Below are 27,983 nucleotides of genomic sequence, written 5' to 3'. Positions count from 1 at the left end.
TACTTCACTTTTTTTATAGATAGATTTAATAAAGCCCAGAGAGGTTAAGTGATTTGCCCAAGGTTACGTAGGAAGTCAGAAGAAAAGTCTCAAATATCAAATCTCAACTCCCTCTACTGTGTTCAACCACTAGACTATGTTGCCTAAATGAAAGTCTAAAAAGAAAACTACGATTTTTCTTCTTCCAATATTAAAATGCTATTAAAAACTATTAAGTATAATTGCCTTACTACATATGCATGTTATTACGGATATAATACCCAGAAACTTTCTTACAGATAGCCCTTTTCATTTGGGCAAAGCATCCAGAATTCAACGCATGGCTACAGCAATTCAAGAGGCTCCTATTGTTATGACCATTAAACTAATTGAGATTGTTTTCACCTCTCCCAGCCAGTTCCTGTCCTTCTGTAATTGAAGACTGGAAATATTGTATTGCGGGACATTTTCTTTCATTAAGAATCTGCATTACAGTAGTTTTACTGATGTAACTCTAACTACTGTGACAACTAAACATGGGTAGCATTGCAAGATTCATTTTGACCTTCATATGTTTTCTCTATATAAAACCAAAAAAGGAGGTAGGAAATTAATCAGACATAGCAAACTGAGGAGTTACTCACTTTTGACAGAAATGTCTCCTATTACACATTAATGTGCATGAAAACATCATAATTTGCAGTGTAGGTACCATCCAACCAAAATGATTCTATGAAATTAGGTTTAAAACCAGCTCTATTCATTGAATCCATAAAGAGCATTCACCCCTACCAAATACTATCAAAGCAAGAGCTGTGAAAACAAACACTGACACCTACTGATCACTTTCTGTATCTTATATGTTGATTGCAAACATATGAAAGTGTTTAATGAAGACAGTGGGCTGGCAATTCTTTAAACAGAGATAGATACACAAAGTCCCAGCAGCCAGGCGGATGGAGGAAGCAGAGAGCCACAAATTGTACCCAGTTTGCGAAGAATCCTCTTGCATTCATCCCTGCTGAGATCCAGAAGGGTTGGCCACACAACAGGCATTCTTTCCCTGTGTTTGTGCTCCCACAGAGCTCAACCTCCCTGAAAAAGAATACAAATACTGTAAGTAAAAGTCCATGCTCTACATCTTAGAATTTGATTAGTGCAATCTCTCCCCTCCTCCAGCCTGCTCAGAACTTCACCAAGGTCATCTTCCTTTCCATCCACGTATTCCAATGCCTGAACCCCTGCAAAAGGCTTGCCATTTCACTATAAAAGAATTCTGCAACTTCACTCCAGACATTGACTTCCTATAGCCATTTCCTCAGGCTAGGTCTACACTTGAAAATTATACTGGATAGCTATGTCAGTCAGAGGTGTGAATAAACCACACCACTGAGCACTGTAGCTATGCCAACATAACCCCCAGGCAGACAAAGCTATATCGATGGAAGAGTGCTTCCACGGAGGGAGCTAATGTTCAGAGAAGTGATGTTCTTATACTGACAGAAAAACCTCTTCTGTCAGTGTAGGTTGCATCTACATTGTGGGGCTATGCCAGTATGGCTCTACCAGAGTAACCATGTTAGTATAGTCTCTTTAGTGTAGATACACCTGAGGGTCATCCTAGCCTCTCTCCCGACAGATGCCTATATCTTTCTCAGACCTTCTTTCATGCCATGCTCTCTCTTATATCTGGAACTATCTCTGAATTGATGTAAAAGTCCCCTCCCTCTCCTTACGCACAGAGCATCTATTATAGGAAGTCTTCCAGCTACAGTGACTCTACCATCCATGGGAATATATTTGGCATTTGTCTGTTATGTTGCACACTGGCAAAAACATCATGAAAATGTACTTGTTCAGGCACACTACAGGCACAGTATCTAACTTGTCCAACCACATCCTGACAACGATGAAAACCACTCATTAAAATGATTTTATCCACCCACTAAAAAAATTACTCGCCAGAGGCAGACAGGTTAACAGACTTGTGCAAGACCATGCCAATACTTGTACTGCACTTGGGCCGTTAGACTGAAGCGCCACAGAGCAGTGATTACGGTTCTGTGTTTAGCAACGTGAACAAAAACAAAGCATCGATCGCATCATACACTTTGCACGAGATGATCTGGCAGAGCACACACAGGAAACTGTGACAGCAGACCCAGGATGCACCTACCCCTACTCCCAAATTCATTGTACCCATTATCACTACCCTGTAATTGTCCTGGTCTCAGTGAAAACAAATGATCCCATACACAAACAACAAGAGGTGATGGTCAATGGGTGGGCAGGAGCTTAGTGACCCCCAATACAACCCCCCAAGATGGAGGAAGTGAAATGCTTCCTCTAGCCTCCATAAACTGTGGGAAAGGGACAGGAACAGCTCCTTCAACCCCCAGCTGACAGAGCTGCCCCCGCTTTCCTCAGCCCGAGGGGGGCAGGCTTTGTGGGGGAGGGGTGGAGCACACAGCTCCCACGGCGTGGGGGGAGATATACACTATCGCCCCCTCTTCTCTCAGTTGGCTGGGGGGAGGTGCTGTGTGTGGGGGGGGCACAGCTCCCTCCTCCCTCAGCCACAGCCAGGGGGTGTTGTGTGTGTGCACACGTGGGGGGGAGAGGGATGCCCAGCTCCCTCAGCCACAGCCAGGGGTGTTGTGTGTGTGGGGGGGGGAGGGGTGCACAGCTCCCTCAGCCACAGCCAGGGAGTGTTGTGTGTGTGTGGGGGGGGTCCCCACAGCTCCCTCAGCTACAGCCAGGGGGTGTTGTGTGTGTGGGGGGGTCCCCACAGCTCCCTCAGCCACAGCCAGGGGGTGTTGTGTGTGTGTGTGTGGGGGGGTGCACGGCTCCCTCAGCCACAGCCAGGGGGTGTTGTGTGTGTGTGTGTGGGGGGTCCCCACAGCTCCCTCAGCCACAGCCAGGGGGTGTTGTGTGTGTGTGTGTGGGGGGTCCCCACAGCTCCCTCAGCCACAGCCAGGGGGTGTTGTGTGTGTGTGTGGGGGGGGTCCCCACAGCTCCCTCAGCCACAGCCAGGGGGTGTTGTGTGTGTGTGTGGGGGGGGTCCCCACAGCTCCCTCAGCCACAGCCAGGGGGTGTTGTGTGTGTGTGTGGGGGGTCCCCACAGCTCCCTCAGCCACAGCCAGGGGGTGTTGTGTGTGTGTGTGGGGGGGGTCCCCACAGCTCCCTCAGCCACAGCCAGGGGGTGTTGTGTGTGTGTGTGGGGGGGGTCCCCACAGCTCCCTCAGCCACAGCCAGGGGGTGTTGTGTGTGTGTGTGGGGGGGGGTCCCCACAGCTCCCTCAGCCACAGCCAGGGGGTGTTGTGTGTGTGTGTGGGGGGGGTCCCCACAGCTCCCTCAGCCACAGCCAGGGGGTGTTGTGTGTGGGAGGGGGGTCCCCACAGCTCCCTCAGCCACAGCCAGGGGGTGTTGTGTGTGTGTGGGGGTGTGTGTGGGGGGGGTCCCCACAGCTCCCTCAGCCACAGCCAGGGGGTGTTGTGTGTCTGTGTGTGTGGGGGGGCCCACAGCTCCCTCAGCCACAGCCAGGGGGTGTTGTGTGTGTGTGTGGGGGGGGGTCCCCACAGCTCCCTCAGCCACAGCCAGGGGGTGTTGTGTGTGTGTGTGGGGTCCCCACAACTCCCTAGCCACAACCAGGGGGTATTGTGTGTGTGTGGGGGGGGTCCCCACAGATCCCTCAGCCACAGCGAGGGGGTGTTGTCTGTGTGTGTGTGGGGGGTCCCCACAGCTCCCTCAGCCACAGCCAGGGGGTGTTGTGTGTGTGTGGGGGGTCCCCACAACTCCCTAGCCACAACCAGGGGGTATTGTGTGTGTGTGGGGGGGGTCCCCACAGATCCCTCAGCCACAGCGAGGGGGTGTTGTCTGTGTGTGTGGGGGGGGTCCCCACAGCTCCCTCAGCCACAGCCAGGGGGTGTTGTGTGTGTTTGTGTGGGGGGGTCCCCACAGCTCCCTCAGCCACAGCCAGGGGGCCGGACGGAAGCCTCCCGCTCACCCCGGTGGGCGGACGCGTCGCCCTCCGCCTGCCGGGCGGGGGGGAAGCGGGAGCTGCCCACTCCTGCGCCTTTCACTGACGTGGACACAGCACCCAACCAGCCCACGGAGGGGCCAGTCGCCCTCCCGCCCCCGCCCCCGCGGGGAGGGGACCCACCTGCCCGGCCGTTCCGGGAACATCTAAAGGCTCCTCAGCGGCAGAGCCCGGGTGGCTTCAGGTTTGTTTAGTGGCGGCGGCAGGCAGCTCCGTCCAGCCAAGATGGCGGCAAAACAGCAGCTCGCATGCGCGGCCGCGCGGGGCCGTGTGGGAATTGTAGTTGCCCCTCATCGACGTCCTGCCCACGGCCCGCTTCAGACGTCACGACGTACTCGCGGCCGTTGCGCGAGACAAGGGGCGGGTCAGCGTCCAAGATGGTGGCTTGAGGCCGCCGCGCGGCGCCCACCTGGGAGGTGTAGTCCCTTTGTGTATGACAACGGAGCGCCGGCAGGAGCCTGCCGCCACGCCCAGCGGCTTGGAACGCACGACGGAGCGCGAGAGGGGGCAGACTTCCTGCTCGCGTTGCGCGGCTCGGCTCAGAAGGGAGGGGAGGTGCAAAGCAAGTTGCAACGTGTTTGCCCTGGACCCAGCGCCATTGTCCTGGGGCTCCACTTGGCACCCAGAGGGGAAGCGCACCCAGGCGCTAGCCAGAGCCCTCTGCATAGCCGAGAGAGGGGGGGCTGCGTTTCTGGTACCCGGGCTGAGAGGCTGTCAGGGAGTAAAGGCCCTGCAGCCTTGCCACAAGTCTTCCTTCTCTCATAAGTCTTGTGATATTTGTTTGCCTTAAACCCTCAGCTCCTGGAGTCAGTATGAGCCTCCACTTTCATTTTTTTTTTAAAAAAAAAGTCCTCATGGCTAAAGACGAAAACTCCACAACTGGAGGCCAATAAAAAGAACTCTGAATTTATTTTTTTTTAAATCTCATACTAATCCACAGAGCCCTCCCTACCAACACTGCAAAAAGAAGGATTCTAGGTGGACTCCTCCTGAAGGTTGAGACAGCAGACTGGACTTCTACATACAGTGTTTCCGCCGACGTGCACGGGCTGAAATTGTGGAAAAGCAGCATCACTTGCCCCATAACCTCAACCGTGCGGAACACAATGCCATCCACAGCCTCAGAAACAACTCTGACATCATAATCAAAAAGGCTGACAAAGGAGGTGCTGTTGTCATCATGAATAGGTCGGAATATGAACAAGAGGCTGCTCGGCAGCTCTCCAACACCACTTTCTACAAGCCATTACCCTCTGATCCCACTGAGAGTTACCAAAAGCAACTACAGCATTTGCTCAATAAACTCCCTGAAAAAGCACAAGATCAAATCTGCACAGACACACCCTTGGAACCCCGACCTGGGATATTCTATCTACTACCCAAGATTCTGCCCTCCGGAGAGTCCTCTCCACTTCCCGTTGGGAAGTGGCAATGCTCCTCCCCAGACCTGGCTGCATTTCAGAGGCGGGGGAGCAGAGCCCTGCCTCTGACCATGCAGCCTGTCTCTCCAAGGGAAGATCATCATTCCTCCCCTTCTTAGAGGAAAACCGGCCAGGCTGGGTTGGCAAATCACTGGAAATCCTGGGCGCCACATCATCTCAGGCATTGGCACCCTGACAGCAGGATTGTCTGGCTATGTAGACTCCCTCCTCAGGCCCTACGCTACCAGCACTCCCAGCTACCTTTGAGACACCACTGTCTTCCTGAGGAAACTACAATCCATCGGTGATCTTCCTGGTAACACCATCCTGGCCACTATGGATGTAGAAGCCCTCTACACCAACATTCCACACGAAGATGGACTACAAGCCGTCAAGAACACTATCCCCGATAATGTCACGGCTAACCTGATGGCTGAACTTTGTGACTTTGTCCTTACCCATAACTATTTTACATTTGGGGACAATGTATACCTTCAAATCAGCGGCACTGCTATGGGTACCCGCATGGCCCCACAGTATGCCAACATTTTTATGGCTGATTTAGAACAACGCTTCCTCAGCTCTCATCCCCTAACGCCCCTACTCTACTTGCGCTATATTGATGCCATCTTCATCATCTGGACCCATGGAAAAGAAGCCCTTGAGGAATTCCACCATGATTTCAACAATTTCCATCCCACCATCAACCTCAGCCTGGTCCAGTCCACACAAGAGATACACTTCCTGGACACTACAGTGCTAATAAACGATGGTCACATAAACACCACCCTATACCGGAAACCTACTGACCGCTATTCCTACTTACATGCCTCCAGCTTTCACCCTGACCACACCACACGATCCATCGTCTACAGCCAAGCTCTGCGATACAACCGCATTTGCTCCAACGCCTCAGACAGAGACAGACACCTACAAGATCTCTATCAAGCATTCTTACAACTACAATACCCACCTGCGGAAGTGAAGAAACAGATTGATAAAGCCAGAAGAGTTCCCAGAAGTCACCTACTACAGGACAGGCCTAACAAAGAAAATAACAGAACGCCACTAGCCGTCACCTTCAGCCCCCAACTAAAACCCCTCCAATGCATTATTAAGGATCTACAACCTATCCTGAAGGATGACCCAACACTCTCACAAATCTTGGGAGACAGGACAGTCCTTGCCTACAGACAGCCCCCCAATCTGAAGCAAATACTCACCAGCAACCACATACCACACAACAGAACCACTAACCCAGGAATCTATCCTTGCAACAAAGCCCGTTGCCAACTGTGCCCACATATCTATTCAGGGGACACCATCACAGGGCCTAATCACATCAGCCACACTATCAGAGGCTCGTTCACCTGCACATCCACCAATGTGATATATGCCATCATGTGCCAGCAATGCCCCTCTGCCATGTACATTGGTCAAACTGGACAGTCTCTACGTAAAAGAGTAAATGGACACAAATCGGATGTCAAGAATTATAACATTCATAAACCAGTCGGAGAACACTTCAATCTCTCTGGTCACGCGATTACAGACATGAAAGTCGCTATTTTACAACAAAAAAACTTCAAATCCAGACTCCAGCGAGAAACTGCTGAATTGGAATTCATTTGCAAATTGGATACAATTAACGTAGGCTTGAATAGAGACTGGGAGTGGCTTAGTCATTATGCAAGGTAGCCTATTTCCCCTTGTTTTTTCCTAACCCTCCCCCCCCTCGCAGACGTTCTTGTGAAACCCTGGATTTGTGCTGGAAATGGCCCACCTTGATTATCATACACATTGTAAGGAGAGTGATCACTTTAGATAAGCTATTACCAGCAGGAGAGTGGGGTGGGAGGAGGTATTTTTTCATGCTTTGTGTGTATATAATAAGATCTTCTAAACTTTCCACAGTATGCATCCGATGAAGTGAGCTGTAGCTCACGAAAGCTTATGCTCAAATAAAATGGTTAGTCTCTAAGGTGCCACAAGTACTCCTTTTTGCGAAGGTTTTTTAAGTCAATCTCATGATTTTGGGTGGGCCTGATGTGTGGTTTCTGAACATTTGGGGCTCGCCATACTGCTTTGGTCATATGGTTTTTCCTTTATCTCCATGGTAATAGGTTTTAGGTTCATGGGAAATTCTGGGTAGGTCTCACAAATTTACATTATTTATGATAGAATGTGGGTGCTGTGAATGTTGAATCACCCTCAGTCGTGTAAGTGTTATGGGCAAAAAGTCTCCACATACCTCTCTCCTATGAAAAAAATAAAACAATTTCCTTCCCTCCCCCCCCCCCCAAAAAAACCAGATCCAGTTGTGCTCCATTCTATGGGCTCCCTGTGCCTATCAACTGTGAGTACAGTGACCATGTGGTCCCAAAAGCCAGGAATGTTGTTTTCAGACCCTCATCCTGGATATGGAGTGACTCAGGCCTCAGCTAGGGGCTATGCCTACTGTGGGGGGAGGCAGAGGCAAACCAATACAATGGAGATAATTTTAAACTTTATAAAGGAAAAACCCAGAATTTAGGCAGGAACAATAATATATACATAATAGAATAATATAATGTTCTTGCTTAGGAAAATAAACTATAAATTACCAGCATTATAAAAAGTTTTTTCTCAAACATTCTGTGTCACCCTAGGGGAATCAACTCCTTCTCTCCCTGGCTACAAAGTCCAGCTTCACCCCTGCTGTCCTGCTTCCACTTTTATCTGGTTTGTGATGCTCCTTTGCTTTTACCCTGCGATGACCACATGTTTATCAAATAGGTCCACCTGTGAACTACAGCCCCTCACCTGGAGAGCCATACCCATTGTATTTCCCTCTGTCAGCATCCCAGTGGTTAACCTCACTGGTCATAGGCTCTGTGTCCCTTGCAACCAGACTCCTTACACATGGCCCTTCATGGTCCAGCGTCTATTAATGCAACTTCTTCTGGTCAAGCTCCTTTTCACCCCAGCAGAGTCTCTTTTCACCTTCTTCTCTAACCAGCTTTCAACTACCCCCTTGGTGCAGATTCTGAGCTCCTCTCATGGGCTATTTCTTTCCCCAAAACAGCATTCGAGGCTGCTGTACCATAGCTGCAGCAGGTGCAAATGCCAAGGTCAGAGTTACTGCACTTATTTTAAAAATAAAAATTGTATTAGAAAAGAGCCAAAGTGCACGCAAGTAGAGCCACCTGTACACATTATCTGAAAGAAGAATTTGGCTTTAAACGTTGCACAAATTCAGTTAGATTCAGCAAAGTTAGTGCAGGTGGGTATAAATTGCACTTCCCTTTGCCAACACTACCCTGCCCTGGCAAACTTTGGGCCAGATGCTGCCAATCCTCATTTGTGATGTCAGTGAGACAATTTGGCAAGATCAGGCCCAAACATCCTATGGATATGGTGGAAGACAACCTTTTGTGGTTCATTCAGTGACAGCAAGGATTTTCCATAATGCATTTGTGTAAAAAAAATGTATTTGGCACTTTCTGCCCAAAAATTGTTTTATAAAAAAGAAAAGATACTTAAATATGTTCTGTCTGAAGCTGCAGCTGCTGTCTTCCTGCTGATGTTGTAAGATGATGTCCAAGAATGTAATGCAGCGGCAAAAAGGGATAAAGTCATGGGGTATATTAATAGGAGTGTTGTATGTAAGACACAGGAAGAAATTCTCCCGCTCTACTCAGGACTAGTGAGGCCTCCACTGGTGCAGTGTCCAATTCTGGCCACCATACGTTAGGAAAGGTGTGGACAAACTGAAGAGAGTCCAGATGTCAGCAACAAAAAATGACAAAGCATTTAGAAAACCTGACCTATGAGGAAAGACTATAAAAAACTGGGACTGTTTAATCGCAAGAAAAGGAGACTGAAGGGAGGACCTGTTAAGTCTTCAAATATGTTAAACGCCAGTATAAAGAGGATGGTGATCAATTGTTCTCTACGTCCATGGAAGGTAAAACAAGAAGTAATGGGTTTAATCTGCAGCATGGAAGAACTAGATTAGATATTAGGAAAAACTTTCCAACTATAAAGGTAGTTAACTCTGGAATAGTCTTCCAAGGGAGATTGGAGAATCCCCATCACTGCAGGTTTTTAAGAACAGGTTGGATAAACACCTGTCAGGGATGTTCTAGGTTTACTTGGTCCTACCTCAGCGCAGAGGGCAAGACTTGATGACTTCTTGAGGTCCCTTCCAGCTCTACATTTCTATGATTCTATCTATGCAACTAGTCTGGAAGTTTAACTCTCCTCTCCCATATTTATATATGCCATATCCTTTTGCTTTCATGGTGTCACCAGAATCATGGTCAACCAACAGATGTCAGGGTTTGTTGATTTTTGTCTGCCACCACATATTTGAGCACATCTTAAAAGGGATACAATTCTGGAGGTGCACTCCTTTGCAGTTTAACTTGCTCTCCTTTTTCTCCTTGCACACTGAAGAGAATTTCTCCCTTTTTTGTGTCGGGAGATAAATAATGATTAGCAATAAAGCTACTAAAAGCTTTCTTATGATTTCCGATTTTCTCTTGCAAATACGCTTTGCATTTTAATAGCAGGAAACCTGCATAATTTATTGTACTTAAACAGTATAATTTAAAAAACAACAACCAGGCTAGATTTCATTCAAAGATATGAAGGACAGCCAGATCATTTCCCATAAAGTGCATTTAAAGTATTATCTTGCAACCATTAGTAAGTCGTAGAGAGATCCTGAAAGTGAAATAATGCTGACCTTAGACATGTTAGAAAACTCAAGAATGATAACATAATTAAGAACTAAGCACACACAATTTCATTAATAAAAGGTTTTTTAAAAGGATAAAGAGAGAGTGTCATATGTACGGTGACAAGACCGAAACAGTCCCTACTAAACATAAATGGAATGTGGACACATCTGTAAAAGCCTTTTTGAACAACATTATATTTTGAGTAAGTCTTATACTGTTAATTGTTAAAATAGAAGAACAATCATACTAAAGGTACTTAGAGGGTTTATAAAGTTTTTTTCCTTGTTTTTTATACAGCATACATACTCTATAAAAGCCTCATTACTAGAAACAAATATCTTTAATGGGCTATGTACATTCTGCACTCTCCCTCTTTTCAAGAAATTCACATCTGAAAGCCATCATACTAATAAATAGGAGTAGAATTTGGCCCAAGCCTGTTACAAAAGATATTTTCATATTTTTTTCAAGTTGTGGTGAAAAGAAATGTTTCTGATCATCTTGACAGGTTTCGAAAACAAGCAGGACTTTAAAAATTGATCTACCTTTCCATTGAATAGAAATAGACGCATTAAAAATAACTACATCTTGATGAGCATCCCAATCCTGAAAATATGCATATGTTTAACTTTATGCACATGAATAGTTTGTTTGATTTCAATGGGACTCCTCATACCTACCTAAAGTTAAGCTTGTGCAAAAAAGCGTTGGCATAATCAGAACCTTCGTTTTCACTTAAGGTCTGTTCCTGCACCACTAAAATCAGTGGGAGCTTTGCCTTGACTTGAATAATTGCAGGACCAGAGCCTCAGCCTACGTCTACACTGCACGTCTTTCGGTGGGGTATGTACTTGGGTAGCACCCCGGCACGGGTTTAAGTAGCAGTCTACATAGTGAGGCATGGCTTACTACAGACATGCCTGATGGGTGTGGGTATGTACGCAAGCACATACCCTACTCAGCTTTCTACTCACCCAAGCCATGCCTTCCTGTCTAGCGCGCTATTAACTGTGGAGTGTCCTGGTGTCTCCCAGGTGATGGAGCCTTTCCCTGCTGCAGCAAAAGGTTCCATCAGCTGGGAGACAGCAGGACGCTCCAGCACTCTGGCAGCTGGGAAAGGCTCCGCTGCAGTCCTCCCTGCCACAGATAAGGACTGAGGCAATGGGGAAAGGCTCAGAGTTTCCCCCTCCCAGAGCCTTTCACTGACACCTGCAGCTACACACAGTAACAGTCCATGCACTGTGGACACAGCTTGCTTTTTTCACTGTGACATACCCTCTGAGCTGCCAAAAGTGGCATAGCCTTAAAAGTAAATGCTATTGTTAGTTACTTTAGTTCTTATCCACAAAGATATTTGATGCCTAAATCCCAGACTTAGGTGCCAGGTCTTGGATTTAGATGCCTAAGATCCTAGTTTTAGCCTCCACTGCGATCTCCACAACTCCTGCTGAACGCTGTAGGTGCCAAAACTCACTCAGCGTCTAAGTTTTCAGGGTAAGAGTTTCTGCCTCTGGGCATTTGCTCTGCAGTGTCACTCTAGGTGACGGGATGCCAGTCTCCCACCTGAGCCCAGAAAGATCCATGAACCAAGGGAAGATAGGCAGTGAATACCTATCTCATGTGCAGTGCTCAATCAGGTAGGCAAGCTCAGAGCCCACTACTGGATCAGGTTCCATTCAAAATCCAGCTGGAGGAGGAGGAGGAAGATGTTAGTGCCCACTTTATAACTTTGAGACCAGAGATTAGCGCATTCACCTGGGATAAAAATGACCATACTGGATCAGACCAATAGTCCATCTAACCCAGTAGCCTGTCTTCCAACAAGCTAGTGCTAGATGCTTCGGAGGAACAAACAGAACAGGGAAATTTTGACTGATCAATCCTGTAATCCAGTCCCAGTTTCTGGCAGTTGAAGGTTTCGGAACACCAAGAGCATAGGTTGTGTCCCTGACCACCTTGACTAATAGCCATTGATGGACCTATCCTCCATGAATTTATCTCAATCTTTTATCTATACTTTAGGCCTTCACAGTGTCCCCAAGCAACAAGTTCCACAGGTTGACTGTGCGTTGTTTGAAGAAGCACTTCCTTATGATTGTTTTAAACCTGCTGCCTATTAATTTCATCGGGTGACCCTAGTCCTTGTGTTTTGTGAAAGGGTAAATAACACATCCCTATTCATTTTTTCTATATCATTCATGATTTTATAAATCTCTATTATGTCCCCCATAAATTGTCACCTTTTTAAGCAGCACAGTCCATTTTTTTAATCTCGCCTCATATGGAAGCTATTCCATCCTCCCAATCATTTTTGTTGCCTTTCTCTGTACCTTTGCTGATTTTAATCTACCTTTTTTTAAAATGGGGCAACCAAGACTGCATACTGTAAAGATCCAGGGACTAGAACCCAGGTCTGTAGAGCCTGGGACAGCTAATGGTCCCATAGTGCCACCAGAAGACAATACAGAACTCCCCCCAGGAAGCTCTGTGGAGAGTAGGCAGCACAGGAAGTATCACCCAAGAAAACCAGAGTGACAGTGCCTTGCAGCCCTCTGATTGGCCAAGCACCCTATTTAATCTTGGAGAGTTGCCCCAGGAACTCGTTTGGACAACCACACAGATTTCAGGCCTGTGGTAGCACCTCGCCATCTCTGATCCCAACCTGACTTTTGCCTCCTAAATCCAGGCTGATACTATCCTGACTCTGACTCTTGCTTATTGAACCCAGCTCAAGAGATACCTCTGATTCCCAGCTCTGGGGTCCTGAGCTGGGGGTATTTTGACTGTAGCCTCTCTATTGTGGGCTCATGAGTGGCTGACTAGAGCATTCATAAACACAGCTGGGTATGATTCCTGCCTGTGGATGTCGGTATGAGTGGAAGCTTGGAGGGCTCTGCAGCTTGTCACAGTGCAAGAGGGAACCCAGACTGGTGAAAAAGGGCTCAGTTGTACCTCAGTTCCTGGTGGCACCCCAGTGGGACCCATCACCACCACCCCCATGCTCAAGGCTTGTCACCCTGTCAAATAAAGCTATTAGGTTGGTTTGACACAACTTGTTCTTGACATATCCATGCTCACTGTTATTTATCACCTTATTATCTTGTGTTTGCAAACTGATTGCTTAATTATTTGTTCCACTATCTTTCCAGCTACTGAAGTTAAGATGATTGGTCTGTAATTTTCCAGGTTGTCCTTATTCCCCTTTTCATTGATTGGAAGAGGGCAAATATAGTACCAGTCCTCTGGAATCTCTCCCATTTTCCGTGACTCTTTGAAGATAATTGATAATGGCTCAGATACCTCCTCAGTCAGCTCCTTGAGTATTCTAGGATGTATTTTATCAGGCCCTGGTAACTTGAAGACATCTAACTTGTCTAAGTAATTTTTAACTTGTTCTTTCCCTATTTTAGCCTCTGATCCTACCTCATTTTCACTGCATTCACTACGTTAGATGTCCAATTGCTATGAACCCTTTTGGTAAAAACTGAAACAAAAAAGTCATCTAGCACTTTTCCCATTTCCACATTTTCTGTTGCTTTCCTCCTCTCATTGAGTAATGGGCCTACCCTGCCCGTGGTCTTCCTCTTGCTTCTAACGTATTTGTAGAATAATCTCGTTTTGTGCCTTGACCTTCCTAATTTTTTTCCTACATGCTTGTTGATTGTTCATCGTTTGTAATTTGACCTAGTTTCCACTTTGTGTAGATTTTTTTTTTTTGGTGTGTTTCAGACAATTTTTTATGGAGCAAGGCAGTTGCCTAAATCCTGAAAAAAGGAGTTTAGATGCCTAAGCTGCTGACTCAGGAGATAGGCTCCCATTCATGGATCACTTAGCGGAGATAGGTTTCAGAGTAACAGCCGTGTTAGTCTGTATTCGCAAAAAGAAAAGGAGTACTTGTGGCACCTTAGAGACTAACCAACTTTTGGGGGCATAAGCTTTCGTGAGCTACAGCTCACTTCATTGGATGCATACTGTGGAAAATACAGAAGATGTTTTTATACACACAGACCATGAAAAAATGGGTGTTTATCACTACAAAAGGTTTTTTCTCCCCCACCCCACTCTTCTGCTGGTAATAGCTTATCTAAAGTGATCACTCTCCTTACAATGTGTATGATAATCAAGGTGGGCCATTTCCAGCACAAATCCAGGTTTTCTCCCCCCCCCCCCACTTCCTCCTGTTGGTAATAGCTTATCTAAAGTGATCACTCTCCTTCCAATGTGTATGATAATCAAGGTGGGCCATTTCCAGCACAAATCCAGGGTTTAACAAGAACGTCTGAGGAACAGTGGGGGGTGGGGGGGGAAGGAATATACAAGGGGAAATAGGTTACTTTTTATAATGAATCAACCATTCCCAGTCTCTATTCAAGCCTAAGTTAATTCTATCCAATTTGCAAATGAATTCCAATTCAGCAGTCTCTCGTTGGAGTCTGTTTTCGAAGTTTTTTTGTTGAAGGATAGTCACTTTGAGATGAGAAATCGAGTGACCAGAGAGATTGAAGTGTTCTCCGACTGGTTTATGAATGTTATAATTCTTGACATCTGATTTGTGTCCATTTATTCTTTTACGTAGAGACTGTCCAGTTTGACCAATGTACCTGGCAGAGGGGCATTGCTGGCACATGATGGCATATATCACATAGGTAGATGTGCAGGTGAACGAGCCTCTGATAGTGTGGCTGATGTTATTAGGCCCTGTGATGGTGTCCCCTGAATAGATATGTGGGCACAGTTGGCAACGGGCTTTGTTGCAAGGATAGGTTCCTGGGTTAGTGGTTTTGTTGTGTGGTATGTGGTTGCTGGTGAATATTCGCTTCAGGTTGAGGGGCTGTCTGTAGGCAAGGACTGTCCTGTCTCCCAAGATTTGTGAGAGTGTTGGGTCGTCCTTCAGGATAGGTTGTAGATCCTTGATAATGCATTGGAGGGGTTTTAGTTGGGGGCTGAAGGTGATGGCTAGTGGTGTTCTGTTATTTTCTTCGTTAGGCCTGTCCTGTAATAGGTGACTTCTGGGAACTCTTCTGGCTCTATCAATCTGTTTCTTCACTTCTGCAGGTGGGTACTGTAGTTGTAAGAATGCTTGATAGAGATCTTGTAGGTGTTTGTCTCTGTTTGAGGGGTTGGAGCAAATGCGGTTGTATCGCAGAGCTTGGCTGTAGACGATGGATCGTGTGGTGTGTCCTGGATGAAAGCTGGAGGCATGTAAGTAGGAATAACGGTCAGTAGGTTTCCGGTATAGGGTGGTGTTTATGTGACCATCGTTTATTAGCACTGTAGTGTCCAGGAAGTGGATCTCTTGTGTGGACTGGACCAGGCTGAGGTTGATAGTGGGATGGAAATTGTTGAAATCATGGTGAAATTCCTCAAGGGCTTCTTTTCCATGGGTCCAGATGATGAAGATGGCATCAATATAGCGCAAGTAGAGTAGGGGTGTTAGGGGACAAGAGCTGAGGAAGCGTTGTTCTAAGTCAGCCATAAAAATGTTGGCATACTGTGGGGCTATGCGGGTACCCATAGCAGTGCCGCTGATTTGAAGGTATACATTGTCCCCAAATGTAAAATAGTTATGGGTAAGGACAAAGTCACAAAGTTCAGCCACCAGGTGAGCCGTGACATTATCGGGGATAGTGTTCTTGACGGCTTGTAGTCCATCTTTGTGTGGAATGTTGGTGTAGAGGCCATCCATAGTGGCCAGGATCGTGTTATCAATAGCTTTAGATAAGCTATTACCAACAGGAGAGTGGGGTGGGGGGGGAGAAAACCTGGATTTGTGCTGGAAATGGCCCACCTTGATTATCATACACATTGTAAGGAGAGTGATCACTTTAGATAAGCTATTACCAGCAGGAGAGTGGGGTGGGGGGAGAGAAAACCTTTTGTAGTGATAAACACCCATTTTTTCATGGTCTGTGTGTATAAAAACATCTTCTGTATTTTCCACAGTATGCATCCGATGAAGTGAGCTGTAGCTCACGAAAGCTCATGCTCAAATAAATTGGTTAGTCTCTAAGGTGCCACAAGTACTCCTTTTCTTTTAGCAGAGATAGGCACTTCCCTACATCCCTGAATTAGGTGCCCTGCTTCAGGAGAGGGGTAGAGCTCAGCACACTGTCCTCTCATTGGCAGTCCCAGTGGTTAGCTTAGGCAGCTCCCCACCTAACCATGCTGGCTTTTGTTGCATTGTAGCATGCCTGTCTTTCCCCCTTCACTGTACAAAGAACCTAGGCACTTAACTCAGGCTTTGTGGGTTACAGTTTTGTTCCTTTCTACGTGCCTAAAAGTTAGGTGCAGTGACACTGAGCATTGCAACGCTTACATCCCTTTGGAGATAGGCCTTTGAAAGTTCCAAGTAAACCTCTGTTTTCACATGTCCATACCTACTGAAAAGTACTTACATCAAGCAAGGACAATGTCATTCAGAATCTGTCTATAGGGAAATACACAGATTCTTAACTTTCAGCAAAAATATATCTACCCAGTTTGAGTTATTTGAAGATGGGGAGAAAAAAGTTTTAAAGGCTTTTTTTAAATCTCTATCTAGTAGTTAAAAGTGATATAACTTCACAAGATTAAAGCTCTGGGATGGTTACTTCTCACTGAAACCTAAACTCAGCTCCTGGGCTGTGTTTGAGCTGAGCTTTGTAGCTCAGAATGTGCAGTAGGAAGCAAAAGGTGGCTTTTGCCCCACAAGTCTGGGCTTCTGTGTGCCAGTGATCACTTGACTGTAAGAATGCTAGTCATGCACTGGCGAGGAGGACTGGCACAAGAAGCATTATAGCAGCTTTGCATCACCTGTAAATTGTCTCATGGGTGGGGAATAAGGAACTGCCTGATTCACGAGTTTTCTGGCTACTTTGTGCCATCAGTGCAGTGCAAACTAGCTGGAGCAGAGCCAAGGCTATGAAGTTATGGTCAGGGCCAAATTAACCTTTTGTGGGCCCGGCGCCAAACATATTTGTGGGCCCCCATGGGGGCGAAGGAGCATGGTGTGCGGAGGTCAGTCCCCAAAGCAAGGAGCGAGCCAGGGGTAATGGGGCATAGCATGGTGGGGCCGGCCCCGCTCCAGCCAGCCCAGTACAAGGGCACTGTATACAAACTGGCAGTTGCCAGATGCACACTGGCCCGCCCAGCCCTGTGCTGCCAGTGTGCCCCTTCCCCTCAGGGATGGGGCCAGGCCGTGCCACACAGCTCCTGACTCCCTATGCCCAGCGTCCCCTGGAACTGCTATGCCCAGCAGCCCCCCACACAGACCCTCTACCGCAAATGCACAGCAGCCTGCACACCACCACTCCTGCCCAGCACCCTCTCACACACAGCCACACCACTACTGCCCAATGCACTTCCCCACAGCCCACCACCACAACTACACAGCACCCCACTCAGACCCCCCACTGCCCAGCATCCCAACACATAGACCTCCCCCACTGACCCCCCAACAGACTCCCCACTAGCCAGCAGCCCCTCACACACCTCTAGAGACCCACTCCCTCACACCCTGCCCCCTGGCCACACTCACCAGCCCTGCTAGAAGGTGACGGCATCTGCCAGGCTGAGCTGGCAGTGCGGCCAGGGCCGGTCCAGTGCCAGGGTGGGGAATCACTCTGGCCTCTTGGGAGTGGCGCTATTAGCCAGGGCAGGGTCTGCCCCCGCCCTGGCCAGACTCCCTCAGGACCCATTTGCCTGGAGATAGGGTGACCATACGTCCCCGTCTGGCCGGGACAGTTCCCTTTTTAAGCTCTGTCCCAGCCATCCTTTTTTGACAAAAACAAGCATTTATCCCGTTTGCTCTTGCCAACTCATCAGCTGGCAAGAGCAAATGAACAAATGCCCAGTGTGACGAAGCGGGACTGTTCTTAATGTTTCCTCTGAATATTGTGAGGGTGCCTCAGTTTCCCCATGCAGTTCTTAAGTATCTAGGTGGTGGGATAAGGGTGTGTGATCGTTGCAGAGCCCTAGAGGGCAGGTGTGTGCCGGGGTCTGGACACAGAGAATGGCTAACACCCTGTTTCCTGGCAACTGATGGCCTGGGCCCTTCCCCCCTGCAAGGTGAGAGCTAACGAGTTGGAGAACAAAGGAATCAGGTGACCTCCTGGCCCCGGAAAGGGACAAAGCCCAGAGGAGGAGGGGCTGGAGGGGGAGTCAGTTGCGGGCTGGCTGGGGACATGGAGTGAAGTGCAGATGTGGTTGTCTGGCTCACTGTCCACCAAAATGGACCTGGCTGAGGGGTCCTGTTCTCTGCACCTACAAGCTCTGTTTTAGACCATGTTCCTGTCATCTAATAAACCCTCTGTTTTACTGGCTGGCTGAGAGTCACATCTGACTGTGAAGTTGGGGTGCAGGGCACCCTGGTTTCCCCAGGACCCCGCCTGGGTGGACTTGCTGTGGGAAGCGCACGGAGGGGCAGAGGATGCTGAATGCTCTGAGGTCAGACCCAGGAAGGTGGAAGTTGTGTGAGCTGTGTGTCCTGCAGACAGTCTGCTCATAGAAAGGAGACTTCCCCAGAGTCCTGCCTGGCTTCGTAGGGAGCAGTTCCAGAGAATTGCCTGGGGACTCCGTGACACCCAGTTTACCAAAAAAGTCCGGTGTGACCCTGTCATAAATATAAAGGGAAGGGTAAACCCCTTTAAAATGCCACCTGACCAGAGGAAAAATCCTCTCACCTTGTAGCCAGACAGCCAGCCCCCCCTCTCAGACCAGCATTGCTGGGAACACAAGGGAGGCAAAACAACAGGGCACTTAACATCAATTCCAGCACAGCCTTTGAAGCTGTGAGAAGCACAGGTATGCTGCTACAATGTGCCTCTGGGAACATATACAACGATTAGGCTCACAGCAGACAGAGAAGCTGTGACAGACATGGCTCTTAGCCCCTACTAAATAGCGTGATGCACACACCCCAACATCCTAGGTGGGAAAATATTTACCCTAATAAAAGGAATGTCCAGTAGTCGAAACTTATTGTTTCTCTCCCTTGCAAGTGTAAACTACTCTTGCGAGAGCTGGCGTCACCCAGACAGACCAGCCCCAATTTGGCATAAGAAAGGAGAAAGAGAATAAAGGAGTACAGAGGTATAAGTATGGGACCTACAGCACTATGATTTTTGAGTGCTTTTCACTATCTATCTGCTGGTCAGATAAGTGACAGCCTCCCAAGGCTTCTGCAGCTAAGAGGGTCCCTAAGCCTTGTCCCTTATTCGTCTTTCCGCGGAATTGAGTGACTGATCCTGGCTTGGCACCGCTGGAATCGAGAGATGCAAGGAGGGTAAGAAGCACCCACACCTGATCTCCTATCTTTAGTGTACACATATTTTGAAATAGAGCTCTATACTTTGTTTTCTTTCTTTGGGATTGTGGCTTCAGTTTTGTAACTTGTTTGTGTGTGTAACATCTCTACATTTAAATAAGTAGGCACTAGCAATTTTGTAACCACATGATTAGAATATAGTTTTAATAAATTTTGGTAACCATTTGTGCATAAGCCTGACTTGTTTCTCTGGTTTACTGTAAAGCAGCCAACACAATTAAAGAACCTCAGCCGTTTTGGCTATAAAGCCTGGCCATTAGGTGAGAGTACTAAGAGCCTAGCGTTGAGTTGTGCCGCCTCCATGGGGCAAACTCTTGGGGCGCCTGTCAGTCAATCCTGACTGCCCACTGCGAAGGAGCTCTGAGCTCTACCAGTTAAAGTCACGGGTGTTTAGGACCTTGGGGCATCCGTCAGCCTAGCCCGGGCTGCCCGCCGCGAAGGGACAGTGCGTCCTAGCGGTTAAAGTCACCGATGGTATAAAACGGGCATAGCTGGCACCTCACCAAACATCCTTGGCCATCGGCTAACACACCTGTAAAGGATTAAGAAGCTAGGATAACCTCGCTGGCACCTGACCAAAATGACCACTGAGGAGACAAGATACTTTCAAAACCTGGGGGGAGGGAAAACCAAAGGGTCTGTCTGTGTGATGCTTTTGCTGGGGACAGAACAGGAATGGAGTCTTAGAATTTAGCAAGTAATCTAGCTAGATATGCGTTAGATTATGATTTCTTTAAATGGCTGAGAAATTAAGCTGTGCTGAATAGAATGGATATTCCTGTCTGTGTGTCTTTTGGTAACTTAAGATTTGCCTAGAGGGACTCTCTATGTTTTGAATCTAATTACCCTGTAAGGTATCTACCATCCTGATTTTAAAGAGGTGATTTTTTTTATTGTTACTTCTTTTTTTACTGTTACTTGTATTAAAATTCTTCTTTTCAACAACTGAATGCTTTTTTTCATTGTTCTAAGATCCAAGGGTTTGGGTCTGTGGTCACCTATGCAAATTGGTGAGGATTTTTATCAAACCTTCCCCAGGAAGTGGGGTGCAAGGGTTGGGAGGATTTTGGGGGAAAGATGTTTCCAAACAACGCTTTCCTAATAAAATAAACCCAGATAAACATTTGGTGGTGGCAGTGGAAGTCCAAGGGCAAAGGGTAAAATAGTTTGTACCTTGGGGAAGTTTTAACCTAAGCTGGTAAAAGTAAGCTTAGGAGGTTTTCATGCAGGTCCCCACATCTGTACCCTAGAGTTCAGCGTGGGGAAGGAACCTTGACAGACCCCCTCGGGGTGGCGACGTGAGGTGTCAGGCAGCAGGGCTGGGGGGGGGTCAGTCCCAACCCCAAGTAGAATGGAGCTTGGGGGATTTAGGGGCCAGCACCAGCCCCTGGCAGCAGTGTGGGGAGGGTGTCAGCCCCAGCTCCTGGCAGTGGTGCGGGGAGCTGGGGTGAGGGAGGGGTCAGCCCCTGTCCTGGTAGTGGCATACAGAGCTCGGGGAGTGGGGGGTCAGCCTCTGGCTGCGGCGTGAGGAGCTGTGGGGGAGGGGTCAGCCCCAGTGGCGGATTTAGAGTTAGTGGGGCCCTGTGCTCAGCTTCATTTTTGGGTCCCCTCCTTGGGACCCAGCCAAGAAAAAGAACATTCTCTGATCTTCCCCCCACCCACCGTTTTTCATTCTTTTTTCCTTCATCCTCCTCCTATAAGTAATAGCAAGTAAATGAAAATAAAGTGAGGTACCTTGATTGTTCTTGTAGTCCATCTTATATTTCCACAGACCACTTGAAAATCGCTGGGGGTCTCAGCAGACCACTTAATAATCTTTGCAAATATTGTTTGTACCGTTAGCTAATGATCGTAAAGCGCTTGGGATAACAGCGCTTTATAAAAAAAGTGTAAAAAATGTTGGGGTGTGGGGTATGGCCAAGACTTTGGGTGCGGGAGGGTGCTCAGGGCTGGGGGTGCAGGGTCTGGGAGGGAGTTAGGGTGCAGGAGCAGGCTGGGGGTTGGAGTGTGGGGTCTGGCCCGGACTTAGGGTGCGGGAGGGGCTCAGGGCTGGGGGTGCAGGGTCTGGGAGGGAGTTAGAGTGCAGGAGTAGGCTGGAGGTTGGGGTGCCGGGTCTGGCCAGGAGTTAGGGTGCAGGAGGGCGCTCAGGGCTGGGGGTGCAGAGTCTGGGAGGGAGTTAGGGTGCAGGAGCAGGCTGGGGATTGGGGTGCAGAGTCTGGCCAGGAGTTAGGGTGCGGGAGGGGCTCAGGGCTGGGAGTGCAGGGTCTGGGAGGGAGTTAGGGTGCAGGAGCAGGCTGGGGGTTGGGGTGCAGGGTCTGGCCAGGAGTTAGGGTGAGGGAGGGGGCTCAGGGTTGGTGCAGGAGGTTGGGGTGTGGAGCGCTTACCTGGTGCAGCTCCCATTTGGTGTGAGGGGTGCAGGTGGGGATGTGGGAGGGTGGAAGAGTCATGGAGGGCAGGGGGCTGGGGCGTGTGGGGGGGCCAGGGGTTGGAGGAGTCAGGAAGGGCAGGGGGCTGGGGAGTGTGGGGGTGCCAGGGTTTGCAGGAGTCAGGGAGGGCAGGGGACTGCATGTGTGTGAGAGGGGTGCAGGAGTCAGGGCTGGGAGTGTGTGAGGGGGGTGCAGGAGTCAGGGAGGTCAGGTGGCTGGGAGTGTGTGACGGGGGTGCAGGAGTCAGGGCTGTGTGTGTGTGTGAGAGGGGTGCAGGAGTCGGGGAGGGCAGGGGACTGGGAGGTGTCTGAGAGGGTGCAGGAGTCAGGGCTGGGGGTGCAGGGTCTGGGAGAGAGTTAGGGTGCAGGAGTGGGCTGGGGGGTTGGGGTGCAGGGTCTGGCTAGGAGTTAGGATGTAGAAGGGGGCTCAGGCTTGGGGCAGGAGGTTGGGGTGTGGAGCGCTTACCTGGGGCAGCTCCTGTTTGGTTCGAGGGGTGCAGGTGGGAATGTGGGGGGGGGGGTTGCCAGAGCTCCCGTTTGGTGCGAGGGGTGGGGATGTGGGGGGTGCAGGAGTCAGGGCATGGGGTGTGGGGGGACTGGGTATGTGGAGGCGGTGAAGGAGTCAGAGCATGGGGTCATCAGGGTGTGTGAGGTGGATGCAGGAGTCAGGGCAGGGGGCTGGGAGCACCCTCACGACCCCAGCCCCCTGCCCTGAGCAGCTCACGGCAGGGGGCTGGAGGGGATATGTGTAGGGAAGTGCAGGGGCCCCATCTTTGCTCTGCCTTGCCCCGATTCCATCACCTTCCCCAAGGCCCCGCCCCCACCTCTTCTCCACCTCCCCCTCCCTCGCGCCGGCAAACAGCTGTTCGGCAGCAGGGGAAGCACTGGGAGGGACGGGAATATGGCGTGCTCGGGTTAAGAGACGGGGAAGAGGGGAGCTTGGCTGCCGGTGGGTGCGGGCAGAGCCTGCCCTGCAGCAGGAGCCCCAGGAGCAGGCAGGACCAAGCTTCTGCCCCTGCAGGAGAGAGCGGTGGGCGGGGGTGGAGAAGAGCTGGCGGGGCCTTATTGCAGCCCAAGCAGAGCAGGCCGGGCCCGGGGCCCCTTTGGAGCCTAGGCCCGGTGCCATGGCACCACCTGGTACTGGTTATGGCCTCTAGCATTTGAGCCAATTTGTAAAATTAATATTAAAAATTATAAATAAATCATTACTGACAAAAAGTGTTGCATATACCCACTAAAGATTTTCAATAAAAGGTGGATTTATAATACAGCTTTGGGACTATGAAATAAAATAAATGCATATCAATGTTATGACATAGGTGCAAGTTTGAGTTCCATCGATGCATAAGGCTTCTTTTTATGATTGTACAAGGGTGGAAATACATAATGAGCTAGGTAGAGAGATTAAAAGATTTAAATAATATTTTCACTTAAAACAGTATAATTAAATACAACTTACATTAATATGACATTAAATGACATTTGTTAGAATTTTAAATACAAACATTTAGATATCCACAAGTTATGATTTTCATAGTAACCTTAATCCACATTGCACATATGGGGAAAAATCCTACAGATGCTAGTTGGTCAAAACTTTCATTGTCTACACTACATACTGAGTCTGAGGGCTTGCCTTCACTATTGGGGTAAGTCGACCTAAATTATACTGCTACATGAATAACGTAGCGCAGTGGTTCTCACTCTGGTCCACCGCTTGTTCAGGGAAAGCCCCTGGCAGGCCGGGCCGGTTTGTTTACCTGCCACGTCCGCAGGTTCGGCCGATCGCCGCTCCCACTGGCTGTGGTTCGCCGCTCCAGGCCAATGGGGGCTGCAGAAACCGGCACGGGCCGAGGGATGTGCTGGTCGCCCTTCCTGCAGCCCCCATTGGCCTGGAGTGGCGAACCGCGGCCAGTGGGAGCTGCAATTGGCCGAACCTGTGGACGCAACAGGTAAACAAACTGGCCCGGCGCGCCAGGGGCTTTCCCTGAACAAGCAGTGTACCACAGTTGAGAACCACTGACGTAGCTGGAGTCAACATAGCTTAGGTTGACTTACCCCAGTGTCATCACGGCGCCACGTCGACGGGAGATGCTCTCCGGTCGACTTGCCTTACTCTTCGCATACCAGGGTCGACGGAGAGGACTCTGCCATTGATTTAGCAGGTCTTCAGTTGTCCCACTAAATCGACCCCTGCTGCATCGAGTGTAGCAGCGACGATCTCCCCATAGTGAAGACCAGCCTTGATTCTCCACTGTCCTGGACTTTATGTAGTCATTTATACCTGGGCAATGTGAATGCAAACTGGATGTAAAATGCTATCATTTTGTATAGGTATCATTTTACACCCAATATGCATTCACTCTGTGCAAGTGTAAATAAATGCACCAGTTGCAAGGCAGTGGAGAATCAAATCTAGTGGTTGCTTGGTCATGTATAAAACATGACTGCTGTTTTTTCCCCCCTTAATTTCTTGGCAACATGGTGGTTGATTTATAATAGGTGATAGCTAGCTAGCTGATCCAGAGCACATTCCCCATCAAACTGCAGCAATTTTAAGAGTGAGTACAGTTTTGTGCGTAAACTACAACTCTTCAGCACCCCATTAATTCACTTGTAGGCTCTAGCCTATTAAAACGGAATTTCTTTGCATTCGTTATATTAAGATTTATTATGACTGAAAGACTTCTGGATAGGCTCTAGCAACATATACCATCTTTATGCTGAAAGGTGCTATTGGATGCCATCAAATGGGTTTGAGGTGTGGTCTACGCTTAAACATTAGATTAACCTAGTTGTGTTGCTCAGGCTATGAAAAGTTTTGCACCGAGTGCGGTAGTTAGGTTGATCTAACCCACACTGTAGATGGTAGATTGAAGGAAGAATTATTCTGTTGACCTAGCTACCACCTCTCAGAGAGATGGATGAACTACATTGATAGAAAAACCTCTTCCATGGATGTAGGAAGCATTAGCTGCAGCACCATGGCTATGTTGCTGTCGTGGCCGTAGTGTAGACACAGCCTGAACCAAAGACTATCAAAGAGTTGTTAAAAATCAATGTGTGTGCCAAGGCCTCTCGAAGGGTGTGTTTTTACAGTGAGACAATTTGTTAACTATTCTCATAGTGAAATTCTAGTGGAGACACAGCTCTATAGTTTTTAACATAATGTAACTAGGCAAGGTCAAACCGAAATGTGGGGTCTAGTGTTGACCTCTGCTAGCTACACTGCAGTAAAAGCTGCCCGTGCCTTGGCTCCATTGGGATTTTATAGCAAAATAGCTAGCAGGTGTCAGTGATCTCTATAAAACCCTACATTTTTTGGCTGTGAAGACATAGCTCCAGACTCAATGGAAGGAGCAACTCCACTAGAGACAGTTACAAAGAATGGAGGACTACCAAAGCACAGGGCAAGTCAGAGTGGAGCTGTATGGGCTGAGGGCATTCCCTGATTGCAAACAGAGGGGCTGGGATATTGGTTTTGCAGCCTGTGTGCGCGCTTACAGGCAAAAAGCCTGGAGAAGCAGTTGTGAGCAGGATCGTCAGAGGAAGCAGAGAGATAGCTTCTTGGACATTTAGCTTGCTGGTGTGGCAGAACTGAAGATTTCTGAGGAAGGAAACTGCCTATTATTATTTATGTCTGCCATGTTCATGGAAATGGGACTTTGATGTAATCTTATTTACAAAAATGAACACAAAGACAATAATCTGGCTCATATTGTTGATTTTCCCCCCCTCCTAACAGAAACAGCTCTGCAACACCCCAAGTATTAGCTGCTTGGGCCAAAGGGCAACACTATATTACACATTTTTAGTGTAAAAAAATATAGTTTATAACTGAAGCTCATTCTTATACCTATCCTACAACAGTATAGACAAGCAAGGCTAGATTTTACATAATACAGTTTTACCTTTCCAAAATACCAGAAAACTAGTTTTGTGGGGATTTTTATTATGAGCCTGACTCTGTGAGCTCAACTCCTACTGCAGTCAATGCCTGCAAGATCAGATCGTATGTAATTAAGCATCTTATGCTATCTGCAAACTGTACCTCTTAAAGCCAAAATTTACTTCCATTTTCCTAATTTAGCTCCCTAACTTTCCCCGCTTCACAAAATAAATAAATATTCAGGAGTGTGTCCCAAATCCCTTTTTTCCTGTCTTTGTTATTTCATTGACTTACCCTTGCTATCGAAACTAAACACATATCACTCTAGAAAATCCACAAGGGAAACAGCTGGAGGAGGTAATACAGTTAAGTTTTGGCCCTGATCTCAGCTATCCATAACAGCATCTTGTAAAAGTGTCTGTTACATGAACACAGTAGTTAATTTTGCAAGGTACATGGCAATGCATGACCCTTTGTCTCTGAGGCTCAGATCAAATTCTTAGGCACCAGTAACAACAAAATAATATAAATCCTTCAGATAGCAATTTCCCTCAGTATAGGAAAGAACGCAGCTGCATACCCCGAGTGAAGGGATTGGCAGGAAAGCAAGGCTGAAACAATGGTGACAAACTCAATAATTTCCATGGGCAGCACACTGTAAGAGGCACGTGCTCTAAGGCAGGGGTTCTCAACCTTTTTCTTTCTGAAAACGTTGAGAACATGCTGTAAAAACTCCAGGGCCCATCTGTGCCACGACAACTACAGAAACAAAACTGAGCTCTAAGATGTCTGTCTGTCTGTTCGGTGGCTACACTGAACCTTATCTCAGAGCCCCATGTTTTCTCCATATAAAAGCTAGAGCCAGTGTTAGGGAGTAGCAAGCAGGGCAAATGCCGCAAGGGCCCCTGTGAAGCTAAGTTGCTCAGGCTTCTGCTTCAGCCCCAGGTGGTGGGGCTCAGGGCCCTCGACTTCACTCCCATGTGACAGGTTTCAGAGTAGCAGCCGTGTTAGTCTGTATTTGCAAAAAGAAAAGGAGGACTTGTGGCACCTTAGAGACTAACAAATTTATTTGAGCATAAACTCATGTGGTGGGCTTCTGCTTTCTGCCCTGGGCCCAAGCAAGTCTAACATTGGTCCTGAAACCTGCTTGCAGTCCCTGGTTGAGCACCACCACTCTAAGGCATATGGTTTAGAGGGCTGTAGGCACAGACCCTCAAAGGTATTTAGGCTCTTAACTTCCATCAGATCCCTTAGGCTCCTAAATATCTGTAAGGATCTGGGCCTAGAAGTCAAAGCTTCTTCGTAAGGAATATTACTATGAAGAAACAACTTTTTGACCCACTCACACTTTGGCTTTTTGGTTGTTTATTAGAAACCAGTCTAAAGGAAGCTTAATTAATTCTTTATTTTTAGAGAAAAAACATATTTTAAAATGTCTCAAACAATTAAGCTTTTTTCATACTTCTTGAAAGACTCTTCCATAGACTAACCAATTTCCAAGTCAGGACATTTGTCTGATGTTCAGTCTAAATATCTCTTCTTAACTTCAGGTCATTACACCTACAGCACCCTGAACAATCCATGTCCTTCATTGGAATTTACACCTTTCAAATGCTATGGTCACCATACAGAGGTGGATGTAAGCTCCCAGTTCAATGGGTGCATGGCACTGCCCCCTCCTTGCCCCAGCAATGGGGCACCAACCACCTGCAGCAGCACGTTCCCTCTTGGCACTGCAACCCTGATCCAGCACCGTGCTGAAAGGAGGCCTGGGGGAGGATGGGCTGCAGAGTGAGCCCTCCCTGCGCTCACCCCACAGCGTTGGCACCTTTGCTGCTGGGCTGGGCCTGGCTCCCCACTCGAGGCACGGGGACTGTGATGGTTGGGCCAACCTGAGTGGTGCTGCAACTTCAGGAACCAGGCTGCAATGCCCAGAGCAGGGAGCCAGGCCCAGCCCGACTGGACAAGAGCCACTGCTGCAGGGTTTGCTCTCCAGCATCCCCTTCGGCCCAGGGCTCCCCTCCACACTGGATTTAGGGTTGTGGTGTAGTTGGTACTGCTGTGGGTGATCAGTGCCCGCAGAGCTGGACCCAGACTCATGGGGCAGGAGTCGCTACTGCAGGATTTCTGTGGGCACCATTGCATCTGTTTGCACCCTAATAGAGCTAAAGCCACCTGTTACCACGTCTATCAACTTCAGATCAT

At 48.2% G+C, this 27,983-nt stretch overlaps 1 protein-coding gene across 6 annotated transcripts in view; it reads right to left on the bottom strand.

The window, feature by feature from the left end:
* The window catches only part of EMSY (EMSY transcriptional repressor, BRCA2 interacting), a 53,821-nt gene extending 49,576 nt beyond the window's left edge, over positions 1-4,245 (bottom strand). For all 6 annotated transcript variants that reach the window (XM_077806237.1, XM_077806400.1, XM_077806317.1 and 3 more), the window contains exons 1-2: positions 4,139-4,245; positions 966-1,074 (exon numbers count right to left, since the gene is read on the bottom strand). In XM_077806237.1, the coding sequence (XP_077662363.1) occupies positions 966-1,035 (70 nt within the window). In that variant the 5' untranslated portion in view covers positions 1,036-1,074; positions 4,139-4,245. The remainder of the gene's footprint in view (positions 1-965; positions 1,075-4,138) is intronic.
* Positions 4,246-27,983: the final 23,738 nt, after the last annotated feature.

Source organism: Eretmochelys imbricata, chromosome 1 (assembly GCF_965152235.1).
Source record: "Eretmochelys imbricata isolate rEreImb1 chromosome 1, rEreImb1.hap1, whole genome shotgun sequence".
Taxonomy (NCBI): Eukaryota; Metazoa; Chordata; order Testudines; family Cheloniidae; genus Eretmochelys; species Eretmochelys imbricata.
Note: the sequence above shows the minus strand (reverse complement) of the source record. Positions and strands in the feature narration are given on the sequence as shown.